Here is a 17,773-nt window from a genome sequence, read left to right as displayed (position 1 = left end):
GACAATAAAGTTATAATTATTGAATAGCCCTGGAAAAAATAAACAAATATGAAGAGACTGCAGTAGGCTATTGCAGTTTGGAGTGAATTTACAAGAGCTTCCACACACTCTTGTTTCACTTGTGGTTTTTAACTTCCTTGGAGTGGGATAATATTTGTTTCCCAATTCACTGTAAGAACCGTGTAACAGTGGAATGAACTGCTTCAGAGGGTTGTGGATTTCAAAATATGTCATGACGGACATCTTTCAGGAGTGCTTGACTTATGTATTCCTGCATAGCACGGGATAGGACTAGATGGCCCTTCTGATTCCTACCAACTCTACCATCCAATGATTTTATTGCCTGGCAAACCTCAAGTGTATACTGATCCTACTGATCCCACCATCTTAAGTGGTGTCTACATGAGTGTGTAGTTGTGGATACATCCATATGAGCACAGGAAACTGAACTGATGTTAGAAGGAATGGTACCCAGAAAAGCCAGTCAGGGTAAATGCCATTCTAGAAAGCTCAAATTCGCCACACAGGTTACTGATTATCTTCTTCCAATGAATGTTCTATGATGGTCAGCACAGATTATTCTCTTTGGACACTCCTGCTTTCAGGCATGATGATTATGCAGTGATGATTGCAAAACCAAGCTAATGAGGTTTGCACATAAAGCCTCCAGGACCCAGACTGATTTTTACTAATGTGATTATAAATGAGCTAAGGGCTATGTCTATATAAAGTATAATCAAAAGCCAGTGCTTCTGCTGAATTTCCTCTCTGGTCTGAATGCCCTAAGGGTGTCAGATTCTGTCTCATCTTGGAAGCTAAGCAGGGCTAGCTCTAGTTATTTCTTGGATGGGAGACTTTCAGTGAATACCATGTGCTTCTGGCTGTATTTCAGAGGAAGGAACTGAGGAGCATCACTTCCTAAGAAAACCCTATGAAATTCATGAAGTTGCTGTAAGTTGATTTGTAATCTGAAGACACATACATACAGAAAAAAAAGGTTTCCCCTTGACATTAGTCTAGTTGTGTCTGACTCTGGGGGTGGTGCTCATCTCCATTTCTAAGCTGACGAGCTGGCGTTGTCCATAGACGCCTCCAAGGTCACATGGCTGAATTTAAAAATCTTACACATAAATTCCACATCCATAACGCTTCTGGACCCATCATTTTTTATATGGGATACCCAATGTGTACCTTCCTTTCAGGAGCAGGAATTGTGTATTTGTGTAACTTTCAGCATGGGAAGAAGGAACCAAGAATCATTCAGAGCATAGAACTAAAGTACAAATATCGGCCAGTTTCCAATCTCCCCTATTTGGGCAAAGTCATGGAACGTGTGGTGGCAACACAACTCCAGGGGTTTCTGGTAGACACTGATTATCTAGACCCGGCACAGTCAGGCTTTAGGCCGGGACATGGAACTGAGACAGCCTTGGTCGCCTTGGTAGATGATCTTCGCAGGGAGCTGGACAGGGGGAGTGTGTCCCTGTTAGTTCTGCTGGACCTCTCAGCGGCCTTCGATACCGTCGATCACGGTATCCTTCTGGGGCGCCTCATGGAGATGGGGCTCGGAGGCACTGCCTTGCGGTGGCTCCGATCCTTCCTTGAGGGACGGACCCAGAAGGTGTTATTGGGTGACACCTGCTCGGCTCCGCAACCGTTGTTGTGTGGAGTCCCACAGGGTTCAATCTTGTCCCCGATGTTATTTAACATCTACATGAAGCCGCTGGGGGAGATCATTCGGAGTTTCGGAATGAGATGTTATCTCTATGCAGATGATGTCCAAATCTGTCACTCCTTCTCACCTGTCACCAAGGAGGCTGTCCAGACCTTGAACCGGTGTTTGGCCGCTGTGTCAGACTGGATGAGAGCTAACAAATTGAAACTGAATCCAGACAAGACAGAGGTCCTACTGGTCAGTCGTAAGGCCGAACAGGGTATAGGGTTACAGCCTGTGTTAGACGGGGTTACACTCCCCCTGAAGACGCAGGTTCGCAGCTTGGGAGTGATCCTGGACTCATCGCTGAGCCTGGAACCCCAGGTCTCGGCGGTGGCCGGGAGAGCTTTTGCACAATTAAAACTTGTGCGCCAGCTGCGCCCGTACCTTGGGAAGTCGGACATGGCCACGGTGGTCCACGCTCTTGTTACATCCCGACTGGATTACTGCAACGCACTCTACGTGGGGCTGCCTTTGAAGACTGCTCGGAAACTCCAACTGGTCCAACGGGAGGCAGCCAGATTGCTCACCGGAGCGACATACAGGGAGCACACCACCCCCCTGTTGTGTCAGCTCCACTGGCTGCCGATCCAATTCCGAGCACAATTCAAAGTGCTGGTTTTGACCTATAAAACCCTATACGGTTCCGGTCCAGTGTATCTGTCCGAACGGATCTCCCTCTACGTCCCACCTCGGAACCTAAGATCTTCTGGGGAGGCCCTGCTCTCGACCCCACCTTTATCACAAGTGAGGTTGGCCGGGACGAGGAGCAGGGCCTTCTCGGTGGTGGCCCCCCACTTATGGAACTCCCTCCCCGGGGAAATTAGATCGGCAACGTCCCTTCTTTCATTTAGGAAAAAATTGAAAACCTGGATATGGGACCAGGCATTTGGACACCCGGGCAGCTAAAGAAAAACCTAATGACGAGCTGGAACTTGTTGAGATGGAATGGACTTATGAAACCTCGAACGCTGAACTCAGGATTAACCTACTGCTGTGTTATTGTATTAATGTGTATTGATGTTTTAAATTCTTAATTTGTAATTGTTTAATTTGTTTATATATGTATGTATATGTGATAAAGGCATCGAATTGTGCCTTCCCCTGTAAGCCGCCCTGAGTCCCCCCTCGGGGGTAAGAAGGGCGGGGTAAAAGTGACAGAAATAAATAAATAAATAAATAATATCATTTCCTATATTCTTAGGCTAGTTTGCTTGTAAAAATTTATAGCATACTTTGCTTCTAGCAGCTTCTGTTGCAAACAAGATGAGCTACTGTATCAAATACATACAGTAGTTTGGGAACATCAAGACCAACAATTTGATCTGTTGCTTATTAGAGTACAGACGCTCCCAGTTACGAACATCCAACTTACAAATGACTCATAGTTACAAACAGGGCTGACACAACAGGAAATGAGAGAAATCTACCCATAAGAAGGGAATTTCACTCCTGAAAGAGCCATAATGGGGAAAAGGGGTCTCCACCGAAACTTTATCACCAATCCTTATTTCTCCAACAAGGCATTTTTTTTTCAAAATCCAATTTTCACAGGGACAGAAAGTGAGGTTAAATTTTTTGAACAGAGGCACAGACAGCAAAACAAACACCACATTCTAACTTACAAACAACAACTTAAGAACAAACCTACAGAAACTTTCTTGTTCATAAGTTGGTGACTGCCTGTAACTGGTTCTAGTGTCTTTTAGTGTCAGTCACTGTATGTTTCAAATATTAGAAGGTTTAGTTCTCTTTGCCCAATGATTGGTATATTAGACATTTCTGGAAGGCTTTGGATAACAAAATTTATCAACTGGTCTCTCAAAGAATTTCACAGTCTTTTGGGAGCCTAAATTACTGTTGCCATGCTCTCTTCTTTTAAGATTTCAAAAAGAAATACTTCTAATAACTGAATAAAGGTACTCTTGTCACTGCATTTCAGAAAGTGCTTGATAATGCATTGGAGTGGCTTGGCTGGCCCTTCTTTCTCAATTAGGTTTTGTTCCTTAAGGCTACACAGTAATTTTCTATGAGTTGTGAATCTTGTATACTTTCCTCTTCTCCTTCTCTTTCCAAAATAGCCAATCTATTCTTTTGACAGCTGGTATATAAACAACAATCATTTAAGTTCCTGTTACTCTTGTTACTTCCAAATAACTGATCAGCAAAGACCATGTTAATAAAGATGTCAGATTTAAAAGTGCTTCTCAACAGTGATTTGAAGCCATTGAGTAAAGTGGCCCAGTTCAATTTATTGTGGCAGTAATCTACCCACAATCAATAATGTTCTATTTTGAAATAATAATGGTTCCGATAAGAACATTTTTCTCCACAAAGTCAGTAAATGTGACAGATGGTTTAAAATCATTTGCCTTTATATATACATACTTGTTAAACTTTACGACAACAACTGAAAAGTAAAGTGCTAAATCAGTCACCTTTTTTCAATGTATTCTACTATACTGACTGTGGACTAAGAAAAAATTAGGTAATGGCTAAAATAACCTGGGACAACTGGGCACTGAGGTAGTTACATGGGGACAGATCAAAAGATAAGTTACTTCTCTACACAGGTTACTTTTAGCATCAATGTTGTTGTTATGGGTCTTCAGGTCATTTCCAAGTTATGGCAAGCCTAAGATGAATGCATCATAAGGATTATCTCGGCAAGATTTGTTCAGATAGGGTTTGTCATTACCTTCCTCTGAGAATGTTTCTTACTCAGGATAACTCAGTATGTTTTCATGGCTGAACAGGAATTCAAATCCTAGTCTTCAGAATCATAGCCCAACACTTGAACCACTACACCACGCTGATTCCCCTAGCATTACTCTAAGGACATTATCATACTATGACTCTATTCCATGGCAGTTGCATGATCACCTACAGCAGCAATATAGTGGGATAAGCTCCCTTGCTATTTCACAGCTCTGTGCTAGCACAACTGTGCTGATTTGCCCGCTCATTGTCTTGCAGTCAGACTTCCACATAACCTTATAATTCTGCTCCCCTGCACTTTTCAAAACAATTTCACAATTCCATCTGAGGTTATTTTAATTTTTTAAATAAATCTTAAAATAAAAAAAAATACTGCCTATGGAATAGTAACGGGAAGTGGAGAGCAAGAGAAGAGGAGAATCCTCCTCTCTGATGTTGCTTCATTCCGGGCATGCCAGAAGTGGAATGGCTCCATTGTACCAGGTTAGAGATAGGAACTTGGAACAATCTCCCATCACTAACAGGAGATGAGTTTATCATGGAGAGGAGGCTGACCTGCAATGGGATGTTCCCAGCATTGTGGGATAGTTATTAAACTAAAATCTTCATAGATGTATCCATCATTACATCATTCCTAGATTTTCAGAGGACTGGGAAAAGGAAGATTCATACTTTATCCAAGCATGAAAAACTTCAGACAAAGAAATCCTCTAATTCATGTGCATAGTCAGAATATAGAGACAGGCACACAAAATGTATGGATAAATTATGTGCCACCTTCTCAAATACGCAGCTCTAATCTGCAGCAGGGATGTTCAGTGTGGTACTGTATATGCTGAAGCAGGTGTAATCTTGTCTCTTCTTCATGGAAAAGGAAAACTGAATCTCAGGAATTAAGGCAATATATTGCCCCAAGGAAGCAAATTATGAACTCAAGATATATTTCATATTATTTCATTTTTGAGGAAAAGAACTAAAAAAAACACAGGAGACATTCTGGAAACATCTAAAATATTAGGGGATTTTGGGTTTTTTAGTATTCCATATTTTGGTGTTGATACACTGTGAGTTTCCCCTACTGAGTGTGGTGGCCCCTGGGGCCATCTGGATTATGTCTGTTCCGAATTTATTGGTAGACATGACCTGAAATTGGCATCTTCCTTGAAGGTATTTTGTTGTATTATAAATGTGTTGTACTATGTTTAGGCAGGCATTTCTTTCATGAGTTTTTCTTGAGTTGAGTTCAAGGGTTGGGGAGATGGAACTTCACTCTATCATGTACATTTCCTTTCACAAGATTCAGTTTTTTCTTGACCCCTTACTGACATGGTAATTTAGTGGCCAGTAGAGACTGAGGAGTGGCTGCTATGTGGGGAGGATAGAGAAGGAATGTTGAATTTTGTTCCTATAGCTGGGTGTATTATGATAAGGCCATTCTCTGGGATTGTCCATGGGTTCTCCAGACATTTCAGAATATGATGCCAGTTATATAGAAATAGGGGGACAATGCCATCTACTGCCCCATTCTGCATCAATCACTAAATTACCATGTTTGGGGATCACCTGCAAGGTGAGTTTTGAGGATCTGGGTGTCACTGCATGAGGAACATGTTGATTTCTTCCCTTTACATTGGCCTCCAAATGGATATGCTAGTATTACATTGGTGCGAAGATGCTAGCCAATTGTACAGGACTGCCACTAATTTGCGAAGTCTATCCCACCTCTGACACCAAATTTGCGAAGTCTGCATGCACCAGTTGTACAATTGTGCCAATTGCGAAGGTGCTGCAATTCCAACAACAGACAGGGTATAGGGTTTTTAACTTTAAATAACCCACCCTCTGACACCAATTGCACAGACTGCTCTTAAATTCTGCCACCAGTTGTACAGGCGGGGATGATTATGGGTGTAATTAAGGTAACTGCCACCAACGTGAGGTAGTGCCGATGAGAACTGGCTCCCCAGACGCAGATAAATGGAGATGACACGGTCTTCAACAAAAGTTAATAAGTTTATTTTATACAAAGCGTATGGTTGCAGGCTGTTAAATAACTTGGAAATACTTTGAATAACTTATAGAACTTTGAATGTAACTGGGTTTGCAATACAGTTCTCTCTTCTCGATGACACAACTTATGTTTGACTTTTACTGTGGTGAAGCACTTTCTTAAACAATGTTTCCTGAGGTGAATAGCCTTCCTATTTGATCCTTTCTTGATCAAATCCTAGATCTCTAGTTCTTTCCTAACAAGTGATCTAAACAAGCTTCCCTTAGTCCTCCCTGACTAATGAAACTAATTAGGTTTCCCCCTTCAGCCTTCCTAGACTGAAGAAACCTCTGGCTATTCACACACACTGCTTCTCCACTCCCCACTCTCCTCTCCCAACTGCTAACTCCGACTCCCAACTCCCAACTGAACTGCTTCTTTTTAAAACGCAGATAACATTCTCTTGCTATGCTCCGCCCACTTCTCACTCTCTCCTGCTTGGTCTCCTTGGCAACGCCACTGTGGATACAACCAGTTAGTTCTAGCTTCAGCTACTGTTACCAACATGAATATATTCTAACAGTTAAATATATACACAGTATCAATAACTTCTGGACAATTGGTATACATAACTAACAGGATACTGACCAATATTTCATCTGCACTGTTTCTCTATTGTTATTAAACGGTTGGTTTTGTTTTTGGAAAGGTTATACTACATAGCATGATTTTTTCCTGGGTTATAAATGTTATTTTCTACTAGGTTCTATAATAAAAATAATGGAAAAAGTTTATTAAACTTCAAAAACTTGGTTTTGGGGGACATCCTGCAGCACATTTTGCTATAGTTTTTCAATAAATATCTCATTGAGCCTCAACCAATTCAACATAGTTTGTGGCAGTCACAAAAATGAATTTTCTGGAATATAACAACTAGTTTCAAAGTAAACAACACACAATTAAACAGGAATAACACTTTCAAACCAGGAACATTTTTTTTTTCAAATTTTGTTATATAGTATTAATATTTGGTTTACTTTTCTCAGATTCCCTGAATGTGGTGTGCAAGCATCAGCATGATGGGATCTAGGCTTTTGAATACATCAATATTTCCACCCTTAGATAACAACCTTTAGCCATCTGAGTCTGTGTTGGGCCTTAAATGTGTTGCACCATATACCCCTCAGATGAAAGGGCAGACTCAGTCAGATCATACTGACACCAATACTATCCCAGCCCTGTTAACTTCCAGCAATGCATCTCAACAGCATGGTGTCAGCAAAAATCATATTAGCTATCAAAGCTATCTAAATTAACTGGAGACTTGGGAAATCAGTGAAGCATTTATCGCTTTTCGCTTTCAATCAATGCAAACCATAGTCTCTGTAGAGACTTTTTAGAGAGATTTTTATTTTTTGAAGAGTATTGTGCTTGTAGAATTAGACACAATACACTAATTGGTCATCCATATATATTTAGGAATTCTTTGCCATAATCTACATTTTGGGTTTCCTGTAGCAAATAAAATTAAATGACTCATACAAAGAAGTCAACAAGAAATTGGTGCTTGCAGTTGCAATTTACTGCCTCAAAGATCCATAGAGATATTTTAAATAAAATTTAATCATATGTTGCACAGTCAAATTGACACACACATTGTCAATTGTAAAATGAGACCTGGAATAGATTCAACTTACTAGTTGTTTTGTGCCTATGAATCTTGATTATGAATGTTGATACATTTTATCTAGTCAGTTATTTGTATTTTGCTTATCTGACAGTTTGTTGTTTGTTATGGGTCATAAGCTTCAGAAAATAATTGAAACAAATGCTTCTAAGATTTAATAAGTGTATTCCTTTTTGAAAATTTCTAGTTGTATCCAGTGAGCAATTTTCTTTGTGCTTGTGAGCAAAGGCAAGGTCCACTACACTCAGAAACACAGACCAGACAGAGACATTTTACTGGAAAGAATAAGGTGAAGGTAAAAGTTTCCTTGACATTAAGTCTAGTCATGTCCTACTCTGGGGGATGGTGTTCATCTCCATTTCTAAGCCGAAGAGCTGGCAATGTCTGTAGATGCCTCCAAGGTCATGTGGACAGCATGACTGCATGGAGCATCTTTACCTTCCGGCAGAAGCGGTTCCTATTGATCTACTCACATTTGCATGTTTTCGAACTGTTAGTTTGGCAGAAGCTGCGCCTAACAGTGAGAGCTCACCCCACTCCCTGAATTTGAATTGCCAACCTTTTGATCAGCAAGTTCAGCAGCTCAGTGGTTTAACCCACTGCGCCTCCAGTGGAAACAATGTCACAACTTTATTTGGTTATTGCTATGGAGAAGGCTGGCCCACACATGGGTCTGGATCTAGGAACTTTCTAAAACTGTATGCTCATTTTCAAATAGTTCTTCTATGAATGACACTGTAATCCTCTCATCTCTTTTATATGTGTTGGCAAATCATTTCCACTGGCTTTGTCTTTGTAGTCAGTTCATGTAACAAGTTACCCTGCTGGTTATATATAATATAATATAATTTTTATATAATATAATTTCCATGGGATTTCTTGGATCTTTTGGAAGAGATCTCTTTGTTTCCTTTTTTGTTATCATCTCCTATTTCTTTGCATTGAGTATTATAGCTGTTCTCTTTGTCCCCACATGCAAGTCTCTGATTCCATTCAGGGTTCTGACCACATTCCTGTCACCTTTTATTTTTGATTCTCACCCATCATTAACTGATGGTATAAGACATTGAAAATAAGGTTACCTTTCCTCTTTCTATGCAATACTAATAAGTGTTAACTATGGTACGACTATTGTTGTCTCTGAGAGATCCTCCTTCCAGTGTTAGATCCCAGTATTGCTGATGTCTCGTAGCTATTGGGCACTTTTTAATCTGGCTCATCAGCAGAAGTCTGTCGGACATGGGAGACCCTATTCGAAGCATTGCTGCCATCAGCATAGACTCTTTGTCTCATAAAACTATGCTTCCCACCATCATGGAAAATTAGTGTGCAATTGGTGGGATTCCATCCCTTTCCTGCAACCAAAACCAGTACAGTAGATAGTCTACAAATGTAATATTCTGAAAAATAGGTTCTTAATAGTGATAAAGCAATTGAAAAAGGATTCAGAAAGAAAGATGGGAAGTCACTTCCAGAAGAAGAATTGAAATTTTGGACAGATAATATACAAAAGCTGTGGCTCAAGGAGAGGGGAGCATGTTGGTGAGGGATAGAATATATATATAAGTATAGAAATAACAGTAGATATCAAATGTTAATGTATGGTAGATTGTATTGAATATTATGTGTCCACTGTAAAGGTTACAACAACATCTGTTATAGAACTCCAGTATGCTGATGACAACGTCATCTGTGCACATTCAGAAGAAGATCTACAAGCCACTCTAAACACCTTTGCAGAGCATACGAGAAGCTCGGCCTGTCATTGAACATCGAGAAAACCAAAGTGTTGTTCCAGCAGTCGCCAGCCAACCCCTTTCCAATGCCAGAGATACAGCTTAATGGTGTAACATTAGAAAATGTTGACCATTTCTGCTACCTTGGCAGCCACCACTCTACCAAAGTCAACATCAACACCGAAATACAACACCACCTGAGTTCTGCGAGTGCAACATTTTTCAGAATGAAGCAGAGAGTGTTTGAGGACCGGGACATCCGTAGGGATACCAAGGTGCTTGTTTATAAAGCTATTGCCTTCCCAACCCTGCTATATGCCTGCGAAATGTGGACTGTCTACAGACGTCACATGCAACTCCTGGAATGATTCCATCAGCTCTGCCTCCGGAAAATTCTGCAAATCTCTTGGGAAGACAGGCGGATAAACGTCACCGTGCTAGAAGAAGCAAAGACCACCAGCATTGAAGCGATGGTCCTCCGCCATCAATTCCGCTGGACCGGCCACGTTGTCTGGATGCCTGACCACCATCTCCCAAAGCAGTTGCTCTATTCTGAACTCAAGAACGGAAAACGGAATGTTGGTGGACAGGAAAAGAGATTTAAAGATGGGCTCAAAGCCAACCTTAAAAACTCTGGCATAGACACTGAGAACTGGGAAGCCCTGGCCCTTGAGCACTCCAGCTGGAGGTCAGCTGTGACCAGCAGTGCTGCAGAATTTGAAGAGGCACGAATGAAGGGTTAAAAACATGCCGAGAGGAAGGCGCATCAAGCCAACCCCGACTGGGACTGCCTTCCACTTGGAAACCAATGCCCTCACTGCTGAAGAAGATGCAGATCAAGAATAGGGCTCCACAGCCACCTACAGACTCTCAGGAATTCTGATCCTGGGAGACTATCCTACTCGACCACCGAGGGATCGCCTAAGTAAAGTAAAGTCCACTGTAAAACAAACAATATATAACAAATGTATTAAATTATGATAAAATAAATTAAAATACTAAAAAAAGTGATAAAGTAGGGCAGGCATATTAGAATCAGGATAATTACACACAATTATACATTTGTATATTTTATGTATTTAGGTCAATCTACATGGGGGGAGGGCAGCCACACATTTGAAGCTATGCATTAGTTTTTTTTGTTTAACATTATTTTCCAGGTAGCCACATTTGCCTTGCATTGCTATTTAAAAAGGGAAAGGTGGTGATTGTGACACATTTATTTTTGTTTCAGATGCCAGCATTTGCTGCAGCAAGAAAGAAAGAAAGAAAGAAAGAAAGAAAGAAAGAAAAGAAAGAAAAGATTGCTGCTACCTCTGACCAATCATTTCTTAAAGGAGTCGGTATAATTTGCCACCTGCAATGTGGTCAAATGTCTGCTTTCAAACTTTGATCATGTGCTTTTTGGTAGAGACTTAGTTCTTTCTTTTCTCAAAAGAAACACTCAAAAGTTGAAGTTTTTCCAGTGGCTCTACATCCCACAGCAAAAGCTTTTAGATTGGCATTGCTTCAAGAAACCTTATTCAAGATTTTTGACAAATGCACCTTATGACATCTTCTTTATCTTCCCCTTGCCTTATTACAGATTTCTTTGTACAGGACCCAGAATTCAAAAGGGTTGTTCCACGGCAAGTATGGAAAGCTCTCTTTTTCATCTCAGCTGATACCTATAACTTCTGCGCTGTTCCCACGAAGTCTGTTTCAAAGTGTTGATACTAACAGGCTGCATTATTCTTTCACCAGAGGTGGTTACAGTCTGGCTCTCTTATCACACCACCATGGATAAATTAGCTGTTATATAGGAGAAAGTGCATCCTTTAAGCTAACATTTGATGCTGAAGGTGAGAAGCTATAACATGATGCAAAAAGTTAAAACTTATTGAGAAATGTGTAGTAAAGATATACTGACACTATACACACAGAATGGCCCCACTTTTTAGCTCTATGTTTGGGATTCAAGCTGATAGTTAAAGCAGCAGGCAAAAACCTCCAGGAGATGAGCAAAGTGCAGCCCTCAAATATTGCACCCATTCACACCACACATTTCTAGCATTATGATCCCACTCTAACCTTCATGCCTCAACAAACTGCAAACCACTTGGCAATTAAAGTGCAGTATAGGATGCTTTAGGCTATATTTCAGAGGCCACAGTGGGGGAAAACATCTTGCCAAAAGAACCTATGAAATTCATAGGGCCATCATAAATGACAAGCAAGCTGAAGGCACACACACATATACATACATAGGCTATAATTTTATAGTATGGATGAGCTCTTAGTTGGATTCCAACTGCCAACATTCCTCACCACTTGTGCTGGTAGGACGGATGAGAGATGCAGTTCAAGCAAATCCAAAGAGTTATATTTTAATGCTGGGATCATTAGGAGAGCTACTCCTGCTAAAAAAGCAACTCCTTTTACCTAAATTTTCTTGAAAAGCCAACAATTTATGTCTGTCTTCACTCACCCGTCACAGGATGCATCCCATTCCCAGGCTGATCATAAGCATTGTGCCAATTTCTAATTAGGACATGCTTCCTTCAACTCTCTATGCATTCTATGTGTTTTGTCAAGCCACCCAGCACTGCTTCCCAGACTCCTTTCTTCATTCCATTGTCTACTGGACATCCTCCAGGCCTCCTATTCACTGCCCTATTTTACAGTTCTGAATCTAGGTAACAGACCTCACAACCTCTGAGGATGCCTGCCATGGATGCAGGCAAAACGCCAGGAGAGAATGCTTCTGGAACATGGCCATACACCCTGAAAAGTTTACAGCAACCCAGATTATCTGCTTTGAACTGGATTGTATGACAGTATAGACTCATAAAATTCAGTTCAATGCAGATACTCTGGATTCAGAAAGTGGATTATATGGCAGTGTGGATCCAGCCTCATAATGCAGATTGAACTGTTTTGAACTGGATTATATGAGTCTACACTGCCATATAATCCAGTTCAATGCACATAATCTGTATTCTCACACTGCATTATACGGTAGTGTAGATGGAGCTTCACTTAGCTTTTTTTGTCTTTGGCCCTTTCCACAATGCCATAAACAATTATTCAACTAGACTCATAATCCAGTTCAAAGCAGATAATGTAGATTGTTGGATTTGATTATCTGGATTATGTGGCAGTGTAGAAGGGGCCTTTGCCTTCTGATTCAATGACTACTCTATATCTCCAGGGATATCCTGGTAGTTCTCAAACTGTTAACTATCTCAAAACTTTCAGCTTCAAATACAGATCTTGCTCAGTAACTAAATATTTACTTGCTCAGTCAATGACAGAGACTTCACTACCAGTGACACATTAAATGGCACAGAATTCAATGCTAAACCAGACTATTTATAATTCTCTATGAGGATAAGCCCAATTAAACTTACCAGGACTTGATCCTAAACAAATGATCATAAGATCAGGCTGTTAAGACTCTAAAGGACTTTTTCTATTACACATTTTCCCAACTGAAGGATGAGCCTCACAATATTTTTCATGATTGCATACATATGGAAAAGTGTTTATGTGAATACCTCACCTATAGGGAAGTATTTGCTTGAAAAAAAATCCTCAGAAAGCTACCTTGTACAATGTTCAACAGCTTGTGTTTATGGTTTGTGAAATCACCTTATGGCTTCATTGTGCTTTTTAGTTCTCTTTTGGTGCCTTTCAGAAACACTCACTGGAAACTTAAATGCAGGATTTTTGCAAGCTTATAGTTGTGGTGAATGTATGTACAGTCTCCAGAGAGGATGTAGGCTGAAATCTCCACAGATGATAACTGGAGATCAGAGAGCAAGGCATAGGAGACTTGGTGGGATGGTCTACAGGGTCAAAGACATATAACACCCTGGAGTGGAATAGCAAAGGAAGTCACGGCACATGGGAGACCACACTTTGTGATAGCAACAGCAGATTTGCTTTCAAAATACAGCCCACACTAAGTGGGAATTCATTCATCTATGGTTTATTTCTGAACCGCTTTGCTGCTTTTGCTGCTTCTCCTTCTCTATCGTCAACAACTTCTAGCAATGTCAGTCTACTTCATAAAAGAGTAATGGTCTATTAAAATGGATTGTATTATGCAAGAACCTTTTGCTACAATGCATCCACTCATCTCCAAGAAGGGATGAACTTCTTTTGTTTTTGTTTTAATAAAAAATAAAGCTCAATTTCCCCACTTGTATACACAGACACAAGGGTCATCTACGTTTTCTTATCCCAAGAGATGACAAAACAAAATTAAATCAGACGTTTTTCATGTTTGGTTTCCACTGGCTGTCCACTTGCTTTCTACAGTGATATTATTCTATATTAGCTTGAAGAACAGATTTTCTGATTTTTAAAAGGAATTTCTGAAAAAGAATACTTTTCGAAACTTCTTTTTCTGAAGCATTCTAATAAAGATATGCGTACGTTCTTTTAAAATGTATTATGTTCTATGATCCGGTTGATAACCTAAAATGGTGACTCCTCCCCTTTCTTGTCTAGAATATGGTTATTATTTAACATGACTCAATTCAGAAGAATTACTTGAAGTAAATCAATATTACTTCTTTTAGAGTTTTTTTTGTGTCAGGAGCGACTTGAGAAACTGTAAGTCGCTTTTGGTGTGAGATAACTGGCTGTCTGCAATGATGTTGCCCAGGGGATGCCCAGATATTTTGATGTTTTCCCATCCTTGTGGGAAGCTTTTCTCATGGGAACTGTAGCTGACAGAGGGAGCTGACAGAGGGAGCTCAACCTGCTCCCTGGATTTGAACTGTCCTGCCGGCACGAGGGTTTAACCCATTGCGCCATCAGGGGCTCCACTTCTCTTAGGTGTAAAATTTAAATGTAAAAAGACTCCATGAAGTGGGATGCAATCATTCCTCCAGCAAAGAGTGCTTCTGTTTGTATACTGGTTGCATGCATTTTCCCCTTCTTATAGCAGTTTTTTCACATCTTATTACTCTCCAATGATCCTTGACCTGGTTGGCGAAAGCATTTAAGTAGTTGTGGATATCTAACACTGTAACAGACCAATATTACCTGGGGTCCTATACAATTCCAGTAGTGTGATTCCACTTTATCTGCCATTACAACATTCTATGGAATCCTGGGGAGTCTAGTACCAGAGACTAGTGCCTCTGCATTGTAGAATTCATGCAGTTTGACACGACTTCAGCTGCCATGCTTTAAGAAACCAAGCTGCAACTCCCATGATTGAACCATGACAAGGGGTGTCAAACTACATTACTCCTACAGAAATCCCCTGCCCGGAGATTCCAAATGTCCTGCCCGAAACTATTTACTATCTAGATGTGAATACTTTTCAATTAACTCCCTCTCTGCAAGCCTAGAAATTTGGGACTGAACACAAATTTTGTGAGGCAGAATTTTTAAGGGGGGGGGGGGCATAGTCCTCATTTTGCCCCTTGAAGCAACATCCCTATCTGTTTTTTGCTGCTGCAACTCTTTGAGGCCCACTCCTAGTTCCAGCAGTTTATAGAATAGGATGGGTTGGAGAAGAGGGATTAGAGAAGAACCCAGCAAGATTCACCTTTTCCATTTTCTTACAATAGAAGCTTCTGTGAGATTGTTGACTCTTCCACAAATGGGAGGAAATCTTATGTCCATGAAAAGGCAGGTCTGGTGGGTCTAATTCCATGGATATATTGTAGGCATTTTAAAATGTCAGTTGAACACTACAGAATCTTAATTTATCCCCCACCCTCTTTTTGGTGGCCCGTCAACATTTAAGCATACAGTTATCCTTCCCTATTCATGAATTTCGCATCTACAGATTCAACCACCATAGCAAATATTTATAAAAATGTCAGAATTTTCTACATCATTTTATGTAATGGGGCATGAGCATCCACAGATTTTGGCATCCACAAGGGATGAGGAATGAGTGTCAGGTCCTAAAACAAAATTACAGCAGATATCAAGGGCCCACTGTATTTTTCTTCAAGTAAACTTTTATCTTGGTTGCTGTTGGTTGAATTTATTTTATTTGTCTCACTGATTTCTTTTTCTAATGCCGTGATTAGCTTGGAAATCCTCTTTAATGATGTGGTTTACTGCTATTTTTATCTTTAATAAGGTTGCTTGGATTTTGTTAGTCCTTTTTTTGGCAGCAGAATGCAAGGTAGAGATCTTAGTACATATAAACAAAACAGATGGCTAAATAAATAAAATCATCATGTACTATTCCATGAATTTATTTGGTGTCATTTGAGGATGAAAACAAAATAATAATTCTAGAACTACTTACATAACAACAAAACAGGATATAGCTATCTAGTAGTGTCTGTCAACCAGGAAAACAGTGAATTGAGAGACCGGGAAGTCCCACTGTGCAAGCTGATCTCAGCTTGTGTGACACGAGATGACACTCATTATTTACGAACAATCTATACTCACTGTAAAAGAGAGTTCCATTTAAAGCATTTGTCTTCACTGTCAAGTAGATCGTCATTCTGCTCCATTCCTGTCCTGTTGCGAATCCATCCTCAGACAGAGATGTTAACGAAGGTAGTTCTAAATAAGAATCCGAACTGAATGATGGAAAGAACAGTGTAGTGTCTGTGAGAAGAACAATAAAAAGTCAGCTTAGTATTAAATGAATCTTCATGAGTAATACATAACATACAAAAAATAATCAGACGGAGGTCCAGAAGCTAGAGGACAGTGGGGGAAACCATGGGGCAGTACACAGCTTTGTCCCCTTATCATGATTGGTCATGGGTTGCCATCCTATATTGTTTTTCAGCTGTCACTGGTTTTCTCCCAGCTTCACCAACATGCTGCCAGCATGTTGCCAGAGCAGTGCCCAATGGAGCCCCCACTGGAAGTAGCCCTGTGTCATATGATGGGCTCCAGTAAAGTCCATCCTGGCAGTGTGCTGGCAGTGCGCTAGGACAAGGAAGAAACCCTGTCTCATGAAGTTGACAAGAAAGAGAGAGAGAGAGAGAACCAAAGCCAATCATTTCTCTCTGAAAACTACAATAGGACCCCTGTCTCCTAACACTTTCCCTTGAAAGATTGATAAGAAAGTCTAAAAACAGAGAAGTACAAAATGAGAAGTTAGAATGGGGTCCTTTAGTTTATTTTTCTGGCTCAACTACATGCAACATTGACCGAGTCATTTGGAATAATATTGGCTATTTCTCTTTATTTAATTATTGGTGTGGGGCATCCTTGTTTTGCCAGGACTGCAGATTCCTAGAATCATAGACTTGGAAGGCACTCCATGGGCCACCAGGTCCAACTGCTTAGTCAATGCAGGATCCTCACTTACAGCAGCCCTTGAAGGCAGTCATCCTGCCTCTTTTCAAAGGCATCCAGAGAAACAGATCCTATCATTTCACTCTGACATTTGACAAAAAAAAAATCAAAGTTTTTTTAAAAAGGATTTTTTTTAATAATAAAGAAAATCTGTTCCTGGTTTGAAAGTGTTATTATTTCCTGTTTCATTGGGTGGTCTTTACTTTGAGGGTAGTTGTTCTACTCCAGAAAATTTGTGTGGCACAAACTGTGTTAAATTGGGGAGATCTGAAATCATATACAGACCACATCAAGGAACATCGAGACTGACCCCCTTCTTTGGGATCAGGAACACGGTTTCCCACCAAAGAGAAGGGAATGGGGTCTCAGGAGCACAAGACAATGAGACAATATAACAAATGGCAAATAGGAGTAGGAACACATAGGAAAAAAAACAGAGCCTTTAAGGCAATTTTATATGCACGAGAGATGTAGTTTCCCTAAGTACCTTAGCAAGCCAGACTCCTTGGCTCATCAATCCTAGGAGGCTCTAAAGGGAGGTATGAAGGAAGGAATGTCTTCAAGTTTTGGGAGACTTGGGGCAGGAATGGCCTCACTAAAGGGAAAAGAAGAACTGGCTTCCCACTGGGAAGTGAAGTATAAGTTCTGAATTG

General features: G+C 40.4%; 1 protein-coding gene across 3 annotated transcripts in view; it reads right to left on the bottom strand.

Annotated features, from left to right (window-relative positions):
* The window catches only part of EYS (eyes shut homolog), a 1,026,188-nt gene that overhangs the window by 132,359 nt on the left and 876,056 nt on the right, over nt 1-17,773 (bottom strand). For all 3 annotated transcript variants that reach the window (XM_067468024.1, XM_060752827.2, XM_067468032.1), the window contains one exon: nt 16,257-16,418. In XM_067468024.1, the coding sequence (XP_067324125.1) occupies nt 16,257-16,418 (162 nt within the window). The remainder of the gene's footprint in view (nt 1-16,256; nt 16,419-17,773) is intronic.

Source organism: Anolis sagrei, chromosome 1, assembly GCF_037176765.1.
Source record: "Anolis sagrei isolate rAnoSag1 chromosome 1, rAnoSag1.mat, whole genome shotgun sequence".
In the NCBI taxonomy this organism is placed as follows: Eukaryota; Metazoa; Chordata; class Lepidosauria; order Squamata; family Dactyloidae; genus Anolis; species Anolis sagrei.
This window is presented reverse-complemented; position numbering and strand designations above follow the sequence as displayed.